The sequence below is a fragment of the Pyxicephalus adspersus genome, chromosome 7, assembly GCF_032062135.1.
Source record: "Pyxicephalus adspersus chromosome 7, UCB_Pads_2.0, whole genome shotgun sequence".
NCBI classification, from domain to species: Eukaryota; Metazoa; Chordata; class Amphibia; order Anura; family Pyxicephalidae; genus Pyxicephalus; species Pyxicephalus adspersus.
Window position 1 is genome coordinate 76861695 of NC_092864.1, and position 21451 is coordinate 76883145.

The 21451-nt window shown below is 37.1% G+C and overlaps 2 protein-coding genes across 5 annotated transcripts in view; both read left to right on the plus strand.

Moving 5' to 3' along the window:
* RRN3 (RRN3 homolog, RNA polymerase I transcription factor) overlaps nucleotides 1-21451 on the plus strand; it is a 119768-nt gene that overhangs the window by 56993 nt on the left and 41324 nt on the right. For all 4 annotated transcript variants that reach the window (XM_072418998.1, XM_072418997.1, XM_072419000.1 and 1 more), the window contains exons 8-12: nucleotides 946-1015; nucleotides 10929-11027; nucleotides 13467-13562; nucleotides 14089-14221; nucleotides 19034-19164. In XM_072418998.1, coding sequence (XP_072275099.1) covers nucleotides 946-1015; nucleotides 10929-11027; nucleotides 13467-13562; nucleotides 14089-14221; nucleotides 19034-19164 — 529 coding nt within the window. The remainder of the gene's footprint in view (nucleotides 1-945; nucleotides 1016-10928; nucleotides 11028-13466; nucleotides 13563-14088; nucleotides 14222-19033; nucleotides 19165-21451) is intronic.
* NTAN1 (N-terminal asparagine amidase) overlaps nucleotides 1-21451 on the plus strand; it is a 242237-nt gene that overhangs the window by 27492 nt on the left and 193294 nt on the right. The window lies entirely within an intron of this gene.

A 21451-nucleotide genomic window follows, 5' to 3' on the forward strand; every position in this document is an offset into this window, starting at 1 on the left:
AAGTATTTTTTTTTCACATGATTGTGTGTTTCAAACATTTTTTATATTCATGATATCTACTAGAACCCTGTTCGGACATATTTCTGTAAGTTACAGGTCTACAATTTAAAAAAAAAAATTTCATGAAAACCTATAACGCTTTTGGTACAGAAATCTAGACCTCAGTGTAACGCTCAGGTGGTTAAACAAGGTGGGGATTATTAAACTCTTGTTGTTACAATCTATATATAAAATTCAGTTTGCTTAGCTTCTCTTTTTTAAGTAATACTGTTTAAACACTGGTAATTAATTATTTTTTTTTTAACTAACCTAATATTTCTTGTTCTTAACTTTCTTTCTTAACTAAAGGAATAACACAAATTATTTGATGTATTTTTCGTCATATTTTGATTTGGAAAAGAAAGTGCAGTTTTTCTCCAATGCAGTTGTATATATGCTAACATAAGCCAATATAAGATTTTTAGCTTTTTTCACTTTTTAAACACACAATTATTGTTATCACAACAAATATTGATAAAACTGCTTTGTAGGGCACAAATTTCAGGGTTACTGTAAACTAAAATTTCCTAGTGCATATAGAGGACTGGATGGTGGACAAGTGTGTGTTTCCCTAGTCAAGGAAAGAGGTTGCAAAAGCCATATGTTAACCGTGTTAAGGATAAAATTTTGAGCCAAATACACATATTTGGCTCAAAATTTTCTCTCTATCTGCCACAGGCATTCCCATTCCATTGAGTCAGATGCTTTAGCAGCAGGTTCAGTGGCCACATAGCAGCTTTTATATTTACAAATAACCCCAATTAGGTCAGCATGGATTGGAATATTACATTCTGGGTTTTCTGTTGACTTGATATTCTTTCTGATCCTATGATTAATATTAAGAGTTTAATAAGCAAATATACTTGCAGTGTTTTATTCTAATCTAATCTTCATTTATTTCCACAGAGCACCTCGGTTTCTGATACCAATACTTGTGGAAAAGTTTCCTTATGTCAGCAAGTCACCTAGAGTTCTGGTAGGTGTTATGCTTCATTTTGCAATGTAAAAAAACAAACATTTATTTTGCATCTCTTTTGTATTTTATGGATGAAATTCACTTATCAAATTGTCTACATGGATTTTTGAGTATTTTTGAAGGATACTAAGGGGGTGGGTGTTTTAGGCATAACAAGCACTTAAGATTTAAGGCAAAGAGAATGTAATACATAGAAAAATATTTCACGATTTTGTATAGCCAGTAACAAAAAACAGTAACAAAATATATCATTTGAAAAGCTGATGGCGTGATTTTGTGTGTTCCTTAGTATTCTAATAATAAAATTTATTATAAAAATATAGTAAAAAATGTTTTGTTGAGCAAGGATGAACAAGCGTTATTTCAGCATTCTTGGGAGAACACAATAGAACCTAATGGTTTGGCCACTTCTACAGGGCATATTTTGGTGTAGTTGTCTTAATTTAGCTTCCTGACTGAAGGATGTATATTTCCCCCAGCTCTACTGATTAAAGACTAATGTTCACATTTTAGTGACATGTCACACCATTTTTTAAAAGGTCCTAAAATCCAACCACCTGCATGCTTAATAGTATAGATTGCTCTGCTCAATATTAAATGAAGTAAACAGGCCCTAAGGATCCACTGAATACTTTTTTGTTTTTTTTTTTAATTCCCATTTGAACATGGTGTCACACCATAGTATGCAGAGATTTACTGATATATTAGCAGCATTCCCTCTTCCTTGTTCTCTTGATTATTTATTCTTGCTTCTTCTTTGTGTTCACTTCAACAGTGTTTCTACTGGAATCATACTAGCTATGTGAAACTATTTATCTTTCTTTTTTACTGATAATACTTTATCATGTAACAGCAGTATCGGTCTTCAGCCCCTTCTGTAACAGTGTACTCTTCTTTAATAGTGTAATCCCTTAGTAGTAGTGTGGTTTAGTTCACATTAGCAGTAAAAATGTGTCATTTACCGCACACACTGCACATGCATATGATTGAGCCCTTTTTTTTTTTTTTTTTTTACATTATGGGAAATCCCTTGATGATAAATGCCCAATGTCAGGCATGCGCAGAAGGAGCAGCCCAAAAAGATGGAAAGGGAGGGGTCCTCCCCCAATAATGGAAAATAAAAACAACACATTTTTCTAATATATAAAAGGGGAAGATAACTCTTTTATTTATGTTAAAATGTGGTGATGCTTTTAGAGCATTATTACTGTGATAACAGATGAGGCAGGACAGCCAGTGTCCCCCTCTGCACCTGGTTTTCCAGAGAAGAACATTCTAGCGAAGTTGAGGTCTAAAGAAGAGAAGCAGACAGGGTAACATAGCATGACAGTTATAGATTTGTGACAGGTAGATATCAACTTGGGGACCCCACTCCAAAGCTCCTTGCTATGTAAGTGCAATTTGCGTTTTTAATTAAGATCTTACATAGTGCGATCACTGTGCTATAAAATCAAAGAAAAGGGTACCAGGGGAATATCCATTAATAATTGTACATGTATACCCATGTAAGTACCGTGTTTCCCCGAAAATAAGACACTGTCTTATATTTTTTTGGGCTTCCAAAAACACACTAGGTCCTATTTTCAGGGTAGGTCTTATATACTTTTTTTAATTGGTGACCCAATTGTAAATTAAACTCTTCATTGATTCATTGCTACCGGTATTGGTTACTGAATTCAGCATTTCTCTTCTTGCACTGTTACTGTATTAAATCAGCCAGCTTGTCCTTACAAACCTAAAATCAGCACAAAATGTGGCTGGGGCAATGATTGCTCACATTTTTATTTATTTATTTTTTTTTATACCGTAATTGTGCTGGTTAAAATAAAAAAAAAAAACTTACCTTATCAGAAGACGCGAGCCGAGTTCCTGGCTTCTGACAGGCGAAGTGCATGTAATATCACTCCGCCTGTGACAGGAGCCGGAACTACAAGGCAAGCATCGGCTTGTGCGGCTCCGGAGTGTGTACGCCCGCTGTCTCCCGCTCGGTGAGTATTTTTTTTTTTTTCTACTAGGTCTTATTTTCGGGGTAGGTCTTATTTTCGGGGAAACACGGTAGTCATGTATTCTTATTGTATATATTATTTATTTCTATTAAACTGACACTTGTTTTGATAGTGTATGAAATGTTTTAATGAATTCTGACAATATATATATATATATATATATATATATATATATATATATATATACTATTTTCTTGTATTTGTCAGTTATTGGGTATTGTTTCTCCAATTCTGTGATCTCAATAACCCCCTGAACAAGCCTTGCTGGCGAAACGTGTCAGGACTTGAGACCCGTAATCACAAGTTGCTTTTTATGTCCACAACTAGTATCTTTATCAGGATGATTGAACCTTTAACCTAAAAATTAGGCACTATGATGTATAACCCAGATCTGTAGTAAAAAGGTCTGAGTTGTATCTAGGGCTAAAGTATATGTTATTAAATATTGTTTTCGCACTATACTGCCAAAAGGCCTGTCTTTTCTTTCCTCTCCTTACCTAAATTGTCCCAGAGTAAGCCTTACAGGGCACAACCCTGCATCAGAATAGAGATATTGGGGAATAAGGACAGTGTCTGGGATTCAAAAATGGCTTAAACCTGCTCTGCCCCTGTAGTTTAGAAACAATTGTCCCAATCCAAAGTCAAAAACACTACACTGGTGAAGTAAGGGGTGAAGCTGATAGCAACATGTACCCCATGTAACTCCATGTGGCAGAGATTATACACGTAAAAACTTAAAACCTTTATACCCTAAAACCAAATCAAGTTGTGTCTCAGGGGACAAACATCAATATATACCAAAGGAACCCCTTTTATATTCACATACACTATGGTATACCAAAAATGTCCATGCTCCACACCCTTTTAAAAGATTGGGCATTTTCTCCTTGGAATATAGGCTTTATATACAATTCCAAAAACAAAATTTTATCAAATCCCATTGAACTACATATGTATTAAACACAAAATAGGAAAACTATGTTGTCCAATACACAATTACATCCTTTGGTATATATTCTTGCCAGTATGTACAATAAAATCATCATTTTGCTCTCTTCTATCCATTTGTAAATTCCAAATTCATGATCACATGCAGATAAATCTTTGTTTTTAATTTTTTTGTGATCACATGATCTGTATGATTTTTGTTTTACAAATGGAGAGAATGGAGTAAAAGGGTGATTTTTTTTTATTGTATGTTATCTGGGATAACTTTGTTTTAATGTAGTTTGTAGAATGTACAGTGAGGGAAAGAAGTATTTGATCACCTGCTGATTTTGTACATTTGCCCTCTTGACAAAGAAATGACCAGTCTAACCATAATGGTAGGTTTATCGTAGCTGTGAGAGACAGAATAACAACAAAAGAATCCTCAAAAGTCAGTGCTTGATGTGCATTGTAGTGAGTGAAATAAATATTTGATCCCTCGTCAACCAGCAAGATTTCAGGCTCCCGGGTATCTTCACTGTATGCCGGTAGAGACCTGAGATTAGGAGCACCCTCTGTAAGGGAGTTCTCCTAATCCAAGCTTGTTACAGTACCTGTATAAAAGATACCTGTCCACAGAAGCAATTATTCAATCAGATTCCAAACTAGCCACCATGGCCAAGACCAAAGAGCTGTCCAAGGATGTCAGGGTCAAGATTGTAGACCTACACAAAGCTGGACTGGGCTGCAAGATTGTCGCCAAGCAGCTTGGTGAGAAGGTGACGACAGTTGGCGCGATAATTCTCAAAAGGAAGAAACACAAAATAACTGTCAATCTCCCTCAGTCTGGGGCTCCATGCAAGATCTCGCCTCGTGGAGTTGCAATGATCATGAGAACTGTGATGAAGCAGCCCAGAACTACACAGGGGGAATTTCTCAATGATCTCAGGGTAGCTGGGACCATAGTCACCAAGAAAACAATTGGTAACACACTGCGCCGTGAAGGCCTGAAATCTTGCAGAGTCCGCAAGGTCCCTCTGCTCAAGATGCCACATGTACTGGCCCGTCTGCAGTTTGCCAATGAACATCTGGTCCAGAGGAGGACTGGGTGAAAGTGTTGTGGTCAAATGAGACCAAAAATGAGCTCTTTGGCATCAACTCAACTGGCCGTGTTTGTAGAAGGAGGAATGCTGCCTATGACCCCAAGAACACCATCCCTACTGTCCTAAGGGGACAGGACACCCTCACCGCATCAAAGCTACAATGGACAGGCCATATGCCAATAATTCTTGGGTGAGCACCTCCTTCCCTCAGCCAGGGCATTGAAAATGGGTCGTGGATGGGTATTCCAGCATGACAATGACCCTCAACACACGGCCAACGCAACAAAGGAGTGGCTCAAGGAAAAGCTCATGAAGGTCCTGGAGTGGCCTAGCCAGTCTCCAGACCTTAATCTCACAGAAAATCTGTGGAGGGAGCTGAAGGTTTGAGTTGCCGAACATCACCTTCGAAACTTTATTGACTTGGAGAGGATCTGCAAAGAGGAGTGGGACAAAATCCCTCCTGATATGTGTGCAAACCTGGTGGACAACTAGAAGAAACATACAACCTCTGTGATTGCCAACAAGGGCTTTGCCACCAAGTACTAAGCCATCTTTTGGAAAGGGAAAAAATACTTATTAAGACACATCAAGCTCTGACTTTTGAGCATTTGGTTTTTGAGGGTTCTTTTGTTGTTGTTCTGTCGCTCACACCTACAATAAACCTACCATTACATTTATAGACTGGTCATTTCTTTGTCTGAGAGCAAGCGCACAAAATCAGCAGGGGATCAGATAACTTCTTTCTCTCACTGTATGTGTTTATATATACATACTTCAAATATAATGTAATAATAATAGTTTTTATGCCACCAGTTGTGCATAAAGTTGACATAAAACATTGTTTTTCAAACCATAACCATGATCAAAGTAATTGTGATGATCACATGAGGCTTTCATCAGCAAAAAGCATCTTTTTATGGTGGATGCCAGTTATTTTCAGCCCTTTTATATTGGGGTTAGAATGTATGGTAGTGGATGCCAGTGGTTCAAGGGCTAGAGGACAGAAAAGCAAGCACCCCAGTTATATTACTGTATTGGAAATGCAGCAGAAGGAATCCTCTATAGCAAACTTTATCTATGGTAATAAGAAGCTAAAAACCACACAAGAATTTGTTCAGAATTCATGTTTTCTAACATAAAAAATTAATATTGGGAACCATTGTAGGAAGGAAGTGTTTTTTCAAGTCTGTGTTGTGCAGTTTGGCAAATGTCCCCCACCTGATTCCCAAGTATCTCGTATACAAAAGATAGATCTTTTACTCTATCTATAGTCTATCTGCAGCACTCCCTATCTACTTTCGAAAAAAAAAAAATACTTATCCCAGGAGGCTGCTGAAAAAAAAACATAATGATATCTCTTTAGTCTTGAAGTCCTGAAAATGTAATCTGTTTTTGGTTATGCAGCATAGGGCACTTACCTATGCAGGAAATGTCAACAATGCAAATGGTCAGAAATTTGCAATAGTTTAACACTCTAGGGGTGATATACCTGATTACATGCAGTGTGAATGTAGAATTAGAAAGAAGAAATAGAATTTATTAGCGTGTATTCCATCACAAACAGGAAAATCACTATGCCGGTCAGCCAGAGTGTAGGCACCCAACAACTACAGTACAGACATTATCACCCTTTAGCAAGAAATGATTACGTTTAGAAACCAGATGGATTTAACCCTAAATGCCACAAATGTCTGGTTTAAATGAGTTTATAAGTTTCAAATCCTTTCTGTGATAAAACTCCCTGCATATAATCGATTAATGGAGAAGATAGCAGGCAGAATTTTGACTGCTTGATACATATGCAGTGCCATCATTACAATGCTGGATATTTGGTCAGCCACTGCTCAGAGCGCCATCTTTCTCTGTGGAACTCTCATAAAATGCTTTTCTGCTAATATCCGACCTCAATGAGGAAATTCAAGTATGCTTTGTTTTATTCTCCACATTGTTTCAGGAGTTGCTTGTCTCCAGGTAATAGGGTGCATATTTGGTGGATCTGACCCAAAGTGCAGTGTTTTTGGGCTAGAGTCTATCACCTCATCTACTCAGTGCTATTTATTAAGTTTTGTTGTCACTAATTATTGCTAGAGCATGGGGATCCACTATTCTACAGTTTCAGATATATCAAAAACAGACAGTGGTAAAAACGACTTTCTACTATGTTTTTGGATAGGCATGACCAAATTATCAAAGTTTGACAACCTTGCAATAAATATATTGTCCCACTTGGGACTTAATACCTCTTTAATTTAGTAGATTTTCTTCCCTTAGACCATATCCTTCTACTCCTCATCTCTCTTTGTACAATGGGAACAGCCTTTTTCCGATCGTGCCCATGTGATTTGCACCATAATGGCTAAAGACTGCAATGTTGCTGTTGTAGCTTTACGTTAATTTATTCTATGATGGGGATGCTATTTCGATGTGCCCCTTGTATAATAGCTATTCTCTAAGTTTGATGCATCTCAATTATGTTATGTTACTTTACCGCAGTATCTATTTTCTACTGGAGTGTCCTGTATGCTGTATAATTTTCATTTAAACATTTTCAATAAATACTTTGTGAAGAAAAAACCTTTTTTTTTTTAAAGTTCCTTCCCCGACAATGAGCAACAACCTATTTATATTACAAAAAATGTTTAATCTTTGCACTGAGAGGATTTCCACTAATACAATTATTCTCCCAAAAAGCCATATATACATTCTTTAATATATTAATAATGTTGCTCATGTTGGGGACTTGTGTTTGTAAATAATATGCCATTAAAATATATTCAATTATGCACAAGCAAATAAAATGTTGCATTTAGCTCTCTTAGCTCCAACTATATAATCTGTGGCATTTAGAATTACCACATTTCCTCACTTTCTGAAGTTTTTAGTTACTATATTAGAATCTTTCATATGTGATGGTCATACCTACCTCTCAAGTAAAGTGGGATTATCCTGGTTAGAAAATAAATACCCAGAAACATTCCTATCTACTGCTAAATCTCATTCCACATTAAATTGCAAAATCTTTATACAATTGCTTGTGGAATGTATGTATAAATCTCAAGTATAAACGATAGGATAAAATTAATTCCTAGTCAGCCTTGAGGGTATGACGCTTGATAATAGACTTATTTGATGAAGGGACCTTTTACAAGTTTTACTGGATGCTTGTTTTTTCTACTGTTTTGAAGTTGTTTGTCACCAGCATCCGAGGGACATAGTGCTGAATTGCCAGAGTCTATGGACATGGGAATCTGGATTCCATTGTTTCCAGTATTAGGGCGTCACAGCTTTCTCAGGAGCTCGCTTTTTGTGTTTTCCGATGAAGTCTGGCTTGCCACAATCTCTGTCTGCTAAAGAAAGCCAAACTGCTGCTCATGTTTATAGTCTGTATTCACTGTGAGGGACACAGCACGTCATATTAGTTGCTATTTACTATTACTATTTACTAGTATGCTATTTATGTGACAAACTTCTGTGCAGAGGGTGTGGTGTATTTGAAACATGCCATGGTAAACTAATATGCTGTGTAGGAGGGCTGAGCCTTTGGCTTCTTAGTGTCCACTTTGGTGGCAAGTCATATACCCAAAGGTCTATTGTGTCCTCAAATCCGCTACTGTTTTACAAAAATTACAATAGTAATTTCCATACCCTGAAATCAGTTCACTGAGTCAATTTATAACCAAATGTTGCATTATGTGTCCCTTGCATGAATTTTTGTTTTTCACATATTTTGCCCCAACACATAGGACTTTAAAGTCAGTAAGTCCCCATGTGTATTGGGTGTTGGGGATATCATTTAGGAAAATAGCTTTTAAAACATTTTGACACCTGTTGCCAGGGTTAATCATTCAATCATTTATTATAATTTGCATATTAATTACTCTTCCACCTCTGCCTACTGAAAACAATTTGTTCAGACTGAAGATGCTCAATTTGAAAATGTTGCATTTTTTGCAAATCTATTACTAGTTCTGATGAGTACTGTCAAAGAAAAATGTATGTATTTCTTAAAGAAATGTCAGCTGTTAGGTTAATATTACGATTATAAGAGAACAGACACCATTTTAATCTAGGGTTGCTGTTCTGGTTTATTAAGAAAAGATAGTGTTATTTGTGCAAAGTAAAGTAAGGTGGTACGAAAAAGTAATTAAAGGTTTACAGTAATAAAAGTGACTATTCGGGAATTGATGGCACTAAACAATTTATGGCCCTGTTATCTTGGGAATCTCTTCACACCTACCCTGGTGACCATTCACTTTGTTTTTATTAACAAAAAACTACACTATTCCTACAGAATGTTTAGACACCCCCACAATAAAGGAGATTACTTGTTATATTTCCTATAGATAGTTCTGCTACAAAATGGAGAGGAAAGAACAAGATGGAGGTGGTGACAAAAGTCTTTAACCTTCTCAGTACATATTTGTCTGTTTTGGTCTATGCTTTAAACTAGTGGTCGCCAACCTTTTCTTACCGACGGACCACTAAATTTACCTGCTCTGGACCGAGCATGTACGGAGAGCCAGGTGTCCCTCAAAGGAGTTCGAAACTTCTCCTTTAGTGACGTCATGATGCCAGAACTCGCCCACTCTCCTACTGCAGGTCTGAGCCTGTGATGGAAGAGTGGGAGGGTTGTGTTCTGAGACACAATCCGCCTACTTCCCTGAGCCTGTGATCAAAACGGGGGACATGGTCCTGCGGCTCGTGTTCAGCACGTCCCCCCACTGGGGTCCTTCTCAGGAGGTTGGCGACCGCTGCTTTAAACAACAACATTAAACTACCGTATTTTTTGCCATATAAGACGCACTTTTTCTTCCCCAAAACTGGGGGGGGGGGGTTAGTGCGTCCTATACGACAAATGTGTTATAAAATAATTAAAATAAGATACGTACCCGATACCCGATCCTGCGTGTCTCTGGCTGCATGCAGCGCCTGTCTCTTCTCTCCTCTGCCAGCATTGTGTCTTCTGTCTGTAAAGCAGAGTGAAAGAAGCCGGCACAGCGCCACCTGCTGTTCCCTGTCCTAACTGCCGTACAGTAGAAAAAAAGCACAGCGTGATCAGAAGGGGAATTTGAATGACAGAGTGATCAGAAGGGGAATTTGAATGACAGAGTGATCAGAAGGGGAATTTGAATGGTACATGAGTGATCAGAAGGGGAATAGAAGGGGAATACCGGTATGAGTGATCAGAAGGGGAATAATCTTTCAGAATCTTTTTTTTTCTAGATTTTCCTCCTTTAAAATTGGGTGCGTCTTATATTCCGGAGCGTCTTATACGGTGAAAAATACGGTACTTTAATTAGAGGTTCAAATAGAATTTATAGATATGATGGGCCTGATTTATTAAAGCTCTCCAAGACTGAAGAAGATACTCTTTCAACAGTGAAGCTGGGTGATCCAGCAAACCTGGAATGGATCTGGTCAAGGATTCCAAACATTTGCTAGCAAATAGCAAATTAATTTTAAAAAATCCAATCCAGGTTTGCTGGATCACCCATGTATTCTTTCTAGCCTTGGGGAGCTTTAATAAATCAAGTCCATTTTGTTTGCAGTGGGAATATAAAAGTTAAAGCTGACCTATTTCCAAAAATCTTTCTTTTTTTTTTTTTCTTTTTTTTTTTTTTATAGAGTTACAGCAGGCTATGTCACTCGATTTCGCGCAGTTCAAGGTTGGGTGATGTAGCCAAAAGAAGGAAGAAGATTATACTTAGCAACAATATATAAAACCCATATCAACAGTGATCTACTATTGCTAAAAATCACAGGAGCAATACACTTGACACTTTATTTACAGAATAGACTAATGGTCTGATGTGATCTACTGGTGATGTTGCATTTGTGTGATGTTTTTCTTACTAATCAATATTTGTTTTGTATCAGGAGTGCTACATACATAACCTTATGAGGATCACAGTCTATTTCCCAATGCTCAGACTGGAAATATTGGAGCTTGTGATGGAGAAGCTGCTGAAAATTGATGTATGTATTAATATACAGCTAATACATAACATATTCCTGTCATCTTTTTAAAAAAAACACTTTAGACACCGCTCACTCTGTGTTTGATCCTTCTTGGGTTCCTTTTACTAACTGGCAAATATTTGTGTATCTTGTACAAGTTGTCCAGGGAGGAAATTAATTTATCTGAAAGCCGTAATCTACCAAGATTACCTAATGCTTCTCCCAAAAGGTCTGCTCTAGATCCCTTTCCCAGGTCACAAGATAGAGGGCCTACCCTTATTGATAGAAGATAGTAGGGAAGAATTTAAAAGGAGGGAAGTTGATATATTGAAAGATCTTCTTGACAGCCCCCTTCAAAGTCAGTGAGCCTCAAAAGAGGGATTCCGTATACTGCCCTGAATGACTCTCTGCTCATCTTTGAGGACAATGTGGATAACATGTTAAGGTCTCTGTATACTTTGTTTTTATTATTACTTCTGTTTTAGATCCTTTGGGGTACTTTAAAGCTGCAAATTATGGGAAATCCTATCCAGCATGATCTGCCAGAAATATTGGGCAATTTATGTTCTTATTTTCAAGGAATGTTTCAAGGGAAGCAAAAGTTTGTTGGGCAGTACCCACACATTACATATGTTGAGATCAGCTGACACATTTTGCAGACTGTCTGCTTCTTCAGGGATATAATTGGTACAGATAGTAGGTGTATCAGCACAAAGGTTATGAAAACTGCAGGTACACTTTGTCACTTGGTATGGAATCAGGCAGAAAGTGGGGTTTTAAGCCCAACACACAGAGATGGCGGTACCCCATATATATTCTCCACAATAATAATAAATCTCTAATGTTAGTCCTGAATCCCTCATGAAGTTTCAGCAGAAAGTTGTCTTCAAAACATAGGTTTATTCATAATAACTCCGTCCTTTAGCGGACTACATCCCTGAAGGATTACATTCCTGAAGAAGCAGACCTAAGCTGCGTACACACATCCAATTTTTATCGTTGGAAATGAACGACGAATGACCGATTGGCCAAAAATCGTTCTTAAAAAAAGTAACCAACGACGCCGACGATCTATCGTGTGTACGGTCGTTCAGTGATCGTGCATGTTCTGAGCATGCGCGATGAACAAACGTTCGATACTGGCTGTATTGTGTGTATATATATAGTGTATTTTGTGTATATATATATATATATATATATATATATATATATATATATTTCCAGCGGAGTTCTTCATCCTGTTCCAGCGCAGTACTTCATCCTGTTTAGTTCAAATTTAAAACTTACCTGCCAGTCAAGTATAACTATTGAAGTCAATTAATAAGGGTATAGAAATGTAAGAACGTTAAATAGAAACTGTGCTTCCTGAAGGGAGTGTTGGCATAATTATACTGAAAAGTCTTAGTCGTTTGTGGGGGATTTGAAACCCTGTGTATTAATAGAAACAAAGTTAAGAGTAAAAAAAAAACATGATTGGGCTGCAGTGGCAGCTGGGGCAGGAGGGTCAGACAAGTAAATAGAGCTGAAGACTCAGGGCCAAGAATCAATTCTGAACAGCAACGGTGAGTTTGTAAGGAAAACCCCATCTGTAGATCATCTGCTCCTATAGAATTTTGAGGTAAGTTCAAAATGTAAACTACTTTGCAAACAGCTGAATCAGGTCCTTGAAATTCTAAAGGGCCCATGGTCTCTGTTGCAGGAGAATCACCTTTGATTGGTAGAAGTGCAGCTTAAACACAATGGACTTGGTTTATTAAAGTTCTCCCAGGCTTGACAGGATACACTTTCATCAGAAGTTGAATAATCCAGCATACCTGGAATAGATCTTATACAGGACTGAAAACATTTGGTTACAAATAGCAGATTACTTTTAGGAAATCCATTCCAGATTTGCTGGATCGCCCAGCGTCACTGATGAAAGCTGGGTGATCCAGCCTTGGGGAGAGCACAATATATACATGTTTAATATATGTGTAAAAATGCATATATAGTATACATTTTACTGGTGTTAAACCTAACCCAACCAGACCTCCAATGTGGATATTTAGGGTTTTTATGTAGTTTTTGTATAATCTTTTAGACGGGTGTAATAGGAAACAAAGGATCAAAAATGTCCAGAGATGCCTAAAACAGGAGTCTTTATTCTAGTACTGATTTCTGTTTATTTGTCAAATAAAAGAGTTGTTCATAGGGTAGGTAAAGAAATGCCTGATGGGGCATTTAAAGGTCTGTTAGTGCCCATTTAACCTTTTTATTATACCTGATATTATCAGTCTTTTAGCATGATGTTCTTGAATATTCTGTATTGTTGGTTTTATAACACTGTTGACATGTCTGTAAGAATCCACACAGCTGCATGCTGGCTTAAAAAATCACTATTTTTTATTTGGCATGTTTTAAAATTCTATACAACCACTGTTTTCAAAATCTGATTGTACACCTTGATTAAAAATACAGGTGAGTGCATCTCGCCATGACATAGAGGATGCTGAACAAAACATAGACTCTACTAATGGAAAGAATCGTGGTGATGAAGAAGCTATCTTTAACATGGTAAGAAAAAAATTCCAGTTTAAAGTACCCTGATTGTATCTTTCTATTACATCTTTCTGTCACAAAACCTCCATGCAACGCAAATTTTGGTGCATTAGGAGAAAAAGAGACAGTTATGAGAATCCTGGTCTATCTGGTATTAGGACACATGCAAACTCGCCTAGAATTAAATTTAAAAATTCAAAAATGAAGCGTGTACATTCTTGCTATACATCTGTTGCTGAAGAAATATACTCCTAGGTGCATGCACAGGATTTAAATCATTCCAGCATGAGAGATGACAGAACAGGAAAAAGACCTAGTAAGGTTGTAGGCACTACCAAGAAAGTAAGGGAAGGCAGGGCAGTTTGAAAAATATTAGCAATGGTTATTGAAGTTATGTTAACATGATATTAGGAGTTTTTAGTGTTTTGGTTAATTTGCTAATAGGAAATGTTAGTGTTTTGGTGTATGTATATTGTAGCCTAAAAATATTGATAGCTATCTAAACCTATCACCTATCCTCTACATTATGATAATTGTGCAGGACGAAGATGAAGATCCACAGAAGAGAGATGAAGGTGTACTTTTTGATGCAATGGTTCATCCTGCTGCTGAACGTTTAGATATAGCCCTATCTATTCTTTTTGCATATATCAAAGACATTTGCTTCCAAGGCGGTAAGTTTTTATTTTTTGTGCATATACTGTGTAGATTATACAAGATACCTGAAATTGTTTCTTTAATTAATTTTTTTTTTTTGCTATAAAGGGTATACTGAAATATCTAATATGAGGTTAACATTTAGGTTCTAGGTACACCACTTATCTTTTGGAGCATGTCTAAAAGTTAAACCCTTCATGACAGTATGTCAACGGAATTTTACAGGACTTCACTGCCTTTTTAAGTTTATTTTTCTTCTGGTTTTTACCTACTATGGCTCAATTTTTTCTTTTGAAAAAAATACTGTAAATCTCCTCTTATTCAGCTCATGGATGCAGCCAGAGCATCTGGAATATCTTTTACATACTTCTCTGGATCCGCATTCCTAACCCAGGTCTTTGTGGATTTTTTTTAAAAGGTTTGTGTCATAGATAAATCTTTTTGCAGGCACGGCCAAGTAATAAATGCCCATATATACCCTTTCTATGCCTTCAGAGGAGTCTTTCCAGGCATTGGACATATTCGATGCATCAAATAAGTCTTTTAGACCTTTAGCTACAAAGCGTAAACTCTATTTCAGGATTTTCATGTATAACATTTATTCCTAAAACCTTACCAGAAGCAGTGGGGTACGAACTAGGTTTTGTGAATAATGTATTTTTGTAATTTTTTTTTTAATCAAATACTTAACTATGATACTATCCAGGGCTTTTTTTCCTCATTGAACGCACTGGAACTGAGTTCCGGCACCTTTTTTCAATTGATTTTCCAAGTCCTTTATACTCTGTGGAGGGGAACAGCTGTCAAGTGAAAATGACAGTTCACCCTGTAAATAAAGGCTGTGCATGCGTGCTTCAATACTGGACAGTAGCTCAGCAGCCTAACTGCTTGACAAGTGTCTGCATGTGCAGCGTAAAAATTTCCCACCAACACAGTGATTCAGAGCATTCTGCTTACGATGCAGTGATACATGATGGCTGGGCTGCGGAAAAAGGAGAATTACAACTCTAAAGTCCTCATAAAAGCTTTCCTTACACTCTCTTCCTCACATACCTCTGTATTGAGTGCTTTCTGGGGTAAAGGTCTGGTACAATATCCGGGGGTTGGGGGTAGACAGACAGTGTCTGGACTCTGGGGGATTAACAAGATGTGAGTTCTGGCACTGTTTTTCTTACCAAAAAAGCACTGCACTCAAATAAACATTCACACAAGCATGCGTTCACAGTACATACAGTTGTGTTTAGAATAATGTGTTTTAAAAAGTGAATAATGCTCAAAATCCTTTTAATAGCTTTTGTTTCTATATACACAAATGCTTTGGGAACAGTGCAAATTCTATTCCAAATCAAAACATTAAGAAAACTTTTCTCTTTTGCAACACAGCAACAATCATACATCATTATTAGAGATTTTTTACTCTGTAAGAAACATCCCAGACTTTCCCCTCCCGCAAACTTTACTCCAGAAGTGGGCCTTGTTGACAGTGCATTCCTTCTTTGACACTTGGCAACTCATGCAGGTGAGGTGGAATAGGAAAATCAGGGTGGTGACGATAAAATCAAGGTGGTGATGATAGAAAAATCAAGCTGGAGTGAGCTTGAGGGAACTCATTGATTTCACACCCTCCTCTGCTACTAGTGATAGAATAACGACATGTCCAAAGTGTCAATTGTCCCTCCCAAATCTTTTCCATCCACTCTGAACATGTTCATCTATATGTCACTATTGGAGCGATGTTACACAGTATATGGAGGTTATGTCAGGCAGGAATCAGGAGACTTGCCAGCTATTTGTTTACTACACGCTGTAAACTCAGGTGACGCAGCCCATTCTAATGTACTCATCAGAAATGAAAAAATGTGTCTCTTAGCTGCTAAAAAGTCCCTTATGTCACACTGGTTGTCCCCTGCCCCTCCAACGCTACCTGAGGTCAAACACATAATACACAAAATAATGCTCATCATCAAGCTGAATGCCTACCGAAACAAAGATTGTAACACTAAGTTCTTTACAACCTGGTCTAAATTTCTAGTAGCAGGGTTATCCAGAGACCAATGGATTGATAGTATGAAAATGTTTATACATACAAAGTGCTATGATATGGAGAAAGCTTAGAGGAACACTTGGGGATTTGGATGTTTTGTAAACGTTAGCCACTTTATTTACAATGCTTTTAACCACCTGGCCGTTAAGCCCGAGCATGCTCGGGGTAAAAACTTTTGCAATTTTCGTTAACCCCGAGTTTTTCTCACCAGGTGGTTAAATGTAAACAAATGTTATATTGCAATCCGATTGTCATACATTGTATGACAATCGGATTACAACTGAAAGGAAATACTTACCCAGCGTCCGCAGCTCCTCTTGCTGGCATCTGCAGTGAGATGTATAGCACAATGCAGAAATCCTGCATTGTTCTGTGCATCTCTCTGTAGATGCAGCAGCTTCCAGCGTCTCTTGTCTGTGTGAGGCACGCAGGGAAATCCCCCCTCACATCACTCGGAGGATGAGTCATCTTCCGGGTGATGTGATTGGTGATGTATGGGGGGGTGTCAGGGAGGGAAATTTAAAAGCAGATTACAATGTAATCTGCTTTTAAATGGTTTTTACAGTACAAAAACACCACACAACATGAAATAAAAATAAAAGTACATTTTTTTTTTTTACATGATTGTGTGTTTCAAACTTTTTTTTATGTTCATGATATCTACTAGACCTTTGTTTGGACATATTTCTGTAAGTTACAGGTCTAAAATGTAAAAAAAAAATTTCATGAAAAACAGTGTAACGCTTTTGGTACAGAAATTTAGACATCAGTGTAACGCCCAGGTGGTTAATGAAGACCCCAGAGACTGTGAAAGTTTGCTTAGTATTGTTACATATTCCCAAATCATAAGCATGGATTGTTTCTTTTTACCTGATTTTTAAGAGAGGTTGGGGTATGAACGACTTATTCCCCACTGTGCAAATGGACATTTTATATTTTTTTTTACTTTCCAGGGCTTTTTTCTTAACAGGTAGTCCCCGGGTTACATACGCGATAGAGACTGTAGGTTTGTGCTTAAGTTGAATTTTTATGGTAGTCAGAACAGGTACACTATTTTTTTAAATGCAATTAGGATATATGTTTTTCTCAACATATTATTAGGCAGCGTGGTGTCAGTTACTGTATAAAATCCTCACTGTGAGGTAATCATAAACAAAGCAAAAAAAAAAAAAACACTCCATGTAGCCTTAGACATTCATTAACTTCTGAAGCAAGCTGTGCTTTGACATGCAAAAATAAACAACTGCAGAGTTTTTCTTGGTCAGAGTTACAGGATGTTGCAGAAGAGCTCAGTCTCAGCTGTGTTTTGCAAAAGATTTCTTCTGCAAGTCATGCAAACCGCCCCTCCCCCTCATCAAGCTTCAGTCCTGCACAGAGTTACCGGGGGGGAAGCAAGGAAACCCCATTCATATCAAGGAGTTGTCCGTATGTCAGATGTCCTTAACTGGGGGACTACCTGTACTTAGGTTTTCGGAAATGTGAAGATTGTTATTTAGCTTTGCCCAGTTGATGCTATGATGTATGTTTTTTTCAACTCAATAAAGATTTGCAGAACAAAATGAAAAAATGTATCCAATTTGTCTTATTCCCTTACAAAAAGTGAAGAAAATTGATATAAGGCTGCTCAAAATAAAATAAGTGTGGCGTGCAATCAGTAAGGCCAATCATTCTGTCAAAAATCAGGTTTCCTTTATGGCCATTATTCAAGAAAGGAAGGCAGCAGATGTTGTACATGGTGGTTATAGTGCATTTTTCTCTAAAAATAGAGAAAAATCCAGACATTGTTTCAGAGTGTGCTTTGATTAAAATGTTGATTGGAGGGAAAACATATAAAGAAGTGCAGAAAATGATAGGATGCTGAAATGATCTTGAATGCATGCATTATGATCTTTGGATGTTTCTCATACATTGGTGTTGGGTCTACTTATCACATACCAGGGATCATGGATCACTTGGAATACATCAAAATACTTGAAGAGGGCTTGTATAGCGAATAAGAAATATGCTTGAAATGGGTGTTTCAGTGACCAGAAACATACCAGTAAATGAGCAATGTCTTGGTTCTACACCAATAAAATCAGCGTTATGGAGTGGCCAGCCCAATCCATTGACTTTAAACCATTAGAAAGCTTGTGAGGTGACCACAAATTTGCTGTTTCCAAGGCAAAAGCAAGGAATGCAGACAATTTGTGGAGTGTAATCCAATCACCCTAGCCTGAGATGCCAGAAGTTAGCCAACTCTCTTCCACCCAGATGTGCAGCAGTTTTCAGAAACAGTGGTTTTACAACTAAATATTCAGTAATTGAAATGAAAGCAAATTATTGAAACATTTTTCAGTTTATACAGTGAATGTTTGCGTTTGTAAAGAAGAATGCAGGCCCAGCTATTTTTTGAACAGCGTAATATTCCCTTTTCTTCACTTTCTGTAAAGAAATGGCATACATTTTCATATTGTTTTGATTGGAATAGAATTAGCAGTGTTGCTAATGCATTTGTGTGTTTGGAAATAAAAGCTGTTATGAGGAATTTGATCTTTTTTTCACGTTTTCCCCCTTCATCCTTTTTACTTTGCAGTTTTATAGATTGAGCTTTCCCTGTTTTTTGTACCTACCATCCACAGAGGTGAAGGCAAATGGAGCCTAAATCAGCTGGGTCTTGCTCTAACGCAAAATCTAAATCTCCTAGTCATATGTAAAAGCTGCTGCTAGGGGGACATGGGGGAAGCTTGTGGGTACTTAAGGAATAATTTTTCATTTTATTGAGCTTTATGGGTATATCTTGCAGGCATCCTGGATTTAAATAAAACAAAGGACTTATACAAAGATCTGCTGACCGTATTTGACAAATTGATTTTACCCACCCACGCATGCTGCCATGTTCAATTTGTAATGTTCTATATATGCAGCTTTAAATTGGTAAGTGTTATTTCTTAATACATTATCTGGTTATTTTAGGCATTTGTTAGGCATTCTTCAGCCGTTCATTAAACTGAATGTTCCTGTGTCCTTTTTCACCCATGTACTTAAATGTTTACATGCTTTGTTTCACTGTATTTTGTTTCTTTCATATAAACTAAGTTAGATAGTTTAAATGGCTTCCTCGTTAACCAGCCCAACATACAGCCCAAATATTTTTTATGATTGTAGCCGGATGAAGATCTTAAGTATGCCTACAATAGATGCTACTCTATTTGTTTCTAATTGTTTATGTTCCTTCATTTAGAAAACATTGAAGTGCTGCAACTTTCAACTTCTTTCTGTTTATTAGGTTCAAACACTCATATTACAGTGACATGTGGTGTCTACTATGTTGTGGTGTTTCCACAAACAGGTGTATATTTTACATCAGCTGTTTACTCACTTTTCTTTTAATAGCAAGTGCAGCAGGTAGCACATACACATGTGCTCAGAATAATAGCAGTGTGTTTAAAAAAAAAGAATAAATCTCACAATCCTTATAGCATGCAAATACATTCAGAACACTGCACATTCTATTACAAATCAAAACATGGGTCACATTTGTATTACTCCTTTATATAAAGTGAAGAAAAGGTATTGTTAATCTGTTCAAGAAAAAAATCAGTGTCTGCATTCTTCTTTGCAAATTCAAACATTTACATGTTTCAAAATTTTGCTTTCCTTTCAAACACTGAACTAATATTTACTTGTAAAACTACTTTTTCTGAGAACTGCTCCACATTAGTGTTTTATGGATACTACCAACTTCTCGCACCTGTGAACAGCTATTCCAACTCATAATGATTGGGACTACATTCTACCACTCGATAATGTCAGTCTTGTTATTCTGAAGACGTTGCTCACATTACATCACATTGGTGTGTTTGGGTTCTTGTCGAAACACCCATTTAAAGGGCATTTCCTCTTCAACATAACCTCTTTAACCACCCTACCGCTAAACCCGACCTTGGTTCGGGTTAAAAAAAAATACAATTATCGATAAACCCGAACTTTTCTCAGTGTATGAAAATACAGTGAGAAAAGTTTGTGTTTATCGATCACTTACCTGGTCCCGCTGCGATCATCCAGCGTCGTGTTCCAGCGTCGGGTGCCTTCTCCGAGAAGAAGAAGCCGGCCGGCGCAGAAGAAGAAGCCAGCCGGCTTCTTCTCCGTCCGTATCGTGTGCGTGTCCCTCGGCGATGATGTCGGCTCGTGTGTGGGAAATTCAAATTGAATCTCATTCAAACACATTTTGTATTGGATTGAATACAAACTCCTGTATCTAATCCAAAACAAAATAATTCAAAATAAATAAAACTATGTAATTGGTAAATTTAAACTCTCATTTTGTATTGGATTGAATACAAAGTCCTGTATCCAATCCAATACAAAATAATAGAAAATATATTTGTGGTTTTGTCTATAGGTATGTGACGGACACTAGGGAGGTGTTTTAGAAAAATATATTACTATACAGTATACCGAATTATCGTATTTTCAGTATTTTTCATTTATTTATGTATTCTTGTTTAAGCTAATTTTTGTGTCTTTTATTTAATTTTTTTTATAAAATTTTTATAAAATTTTTTTTTTTACATGATTGTGTGTTTCAAACATTTTTTATATTCATGATATCTACTAGAACCCTGTTCAGACATATTTCTGTAAGTTACAGGTCTACAGTTTAAAAAAAAAAAAATTCATGAAAAACTGTACCGCTTTTGGAACAGAAATCTAGACCTCAGTGTAACGCCCAGGTGGTTAATAATAATAAATAATTTAAAAGCACATATCTTTGATACCAAAAGGTGACAAAGATAAGAACTATTAGAACAATTATTACTAATTACTACTAATTTTAATTAGAACAATGATGGACAAATTTCATTGTTAAATTGTATGTTAAGATTCTAGATAACTGTCTGCTTCCCCCTTGTCCCTCTGGTGGTCGGATACAAACGCTTAACATAGCCTTTTGGGCACGTCGTCAACAAAAGGAATGTTTTTCCAGTCAATTGATGCAGAAATGGAATTTGACAGGTTGGCTTGGGACTACATGGCAGAAATTCTTGCCTACATAGGTATTCTACTGAAGATGCAAGCCGGGATCCTGGCGTTGTACTCCCACCCAATAGCCAGGGTAAAGATTAATGGTCACATGTCCGATCACTTTTTCATAAAAAAAAGTCAGGGGTGTTCTTTGTCATCCCCATACCGAACAGACCATCGCAGGTGGGAACAAAGG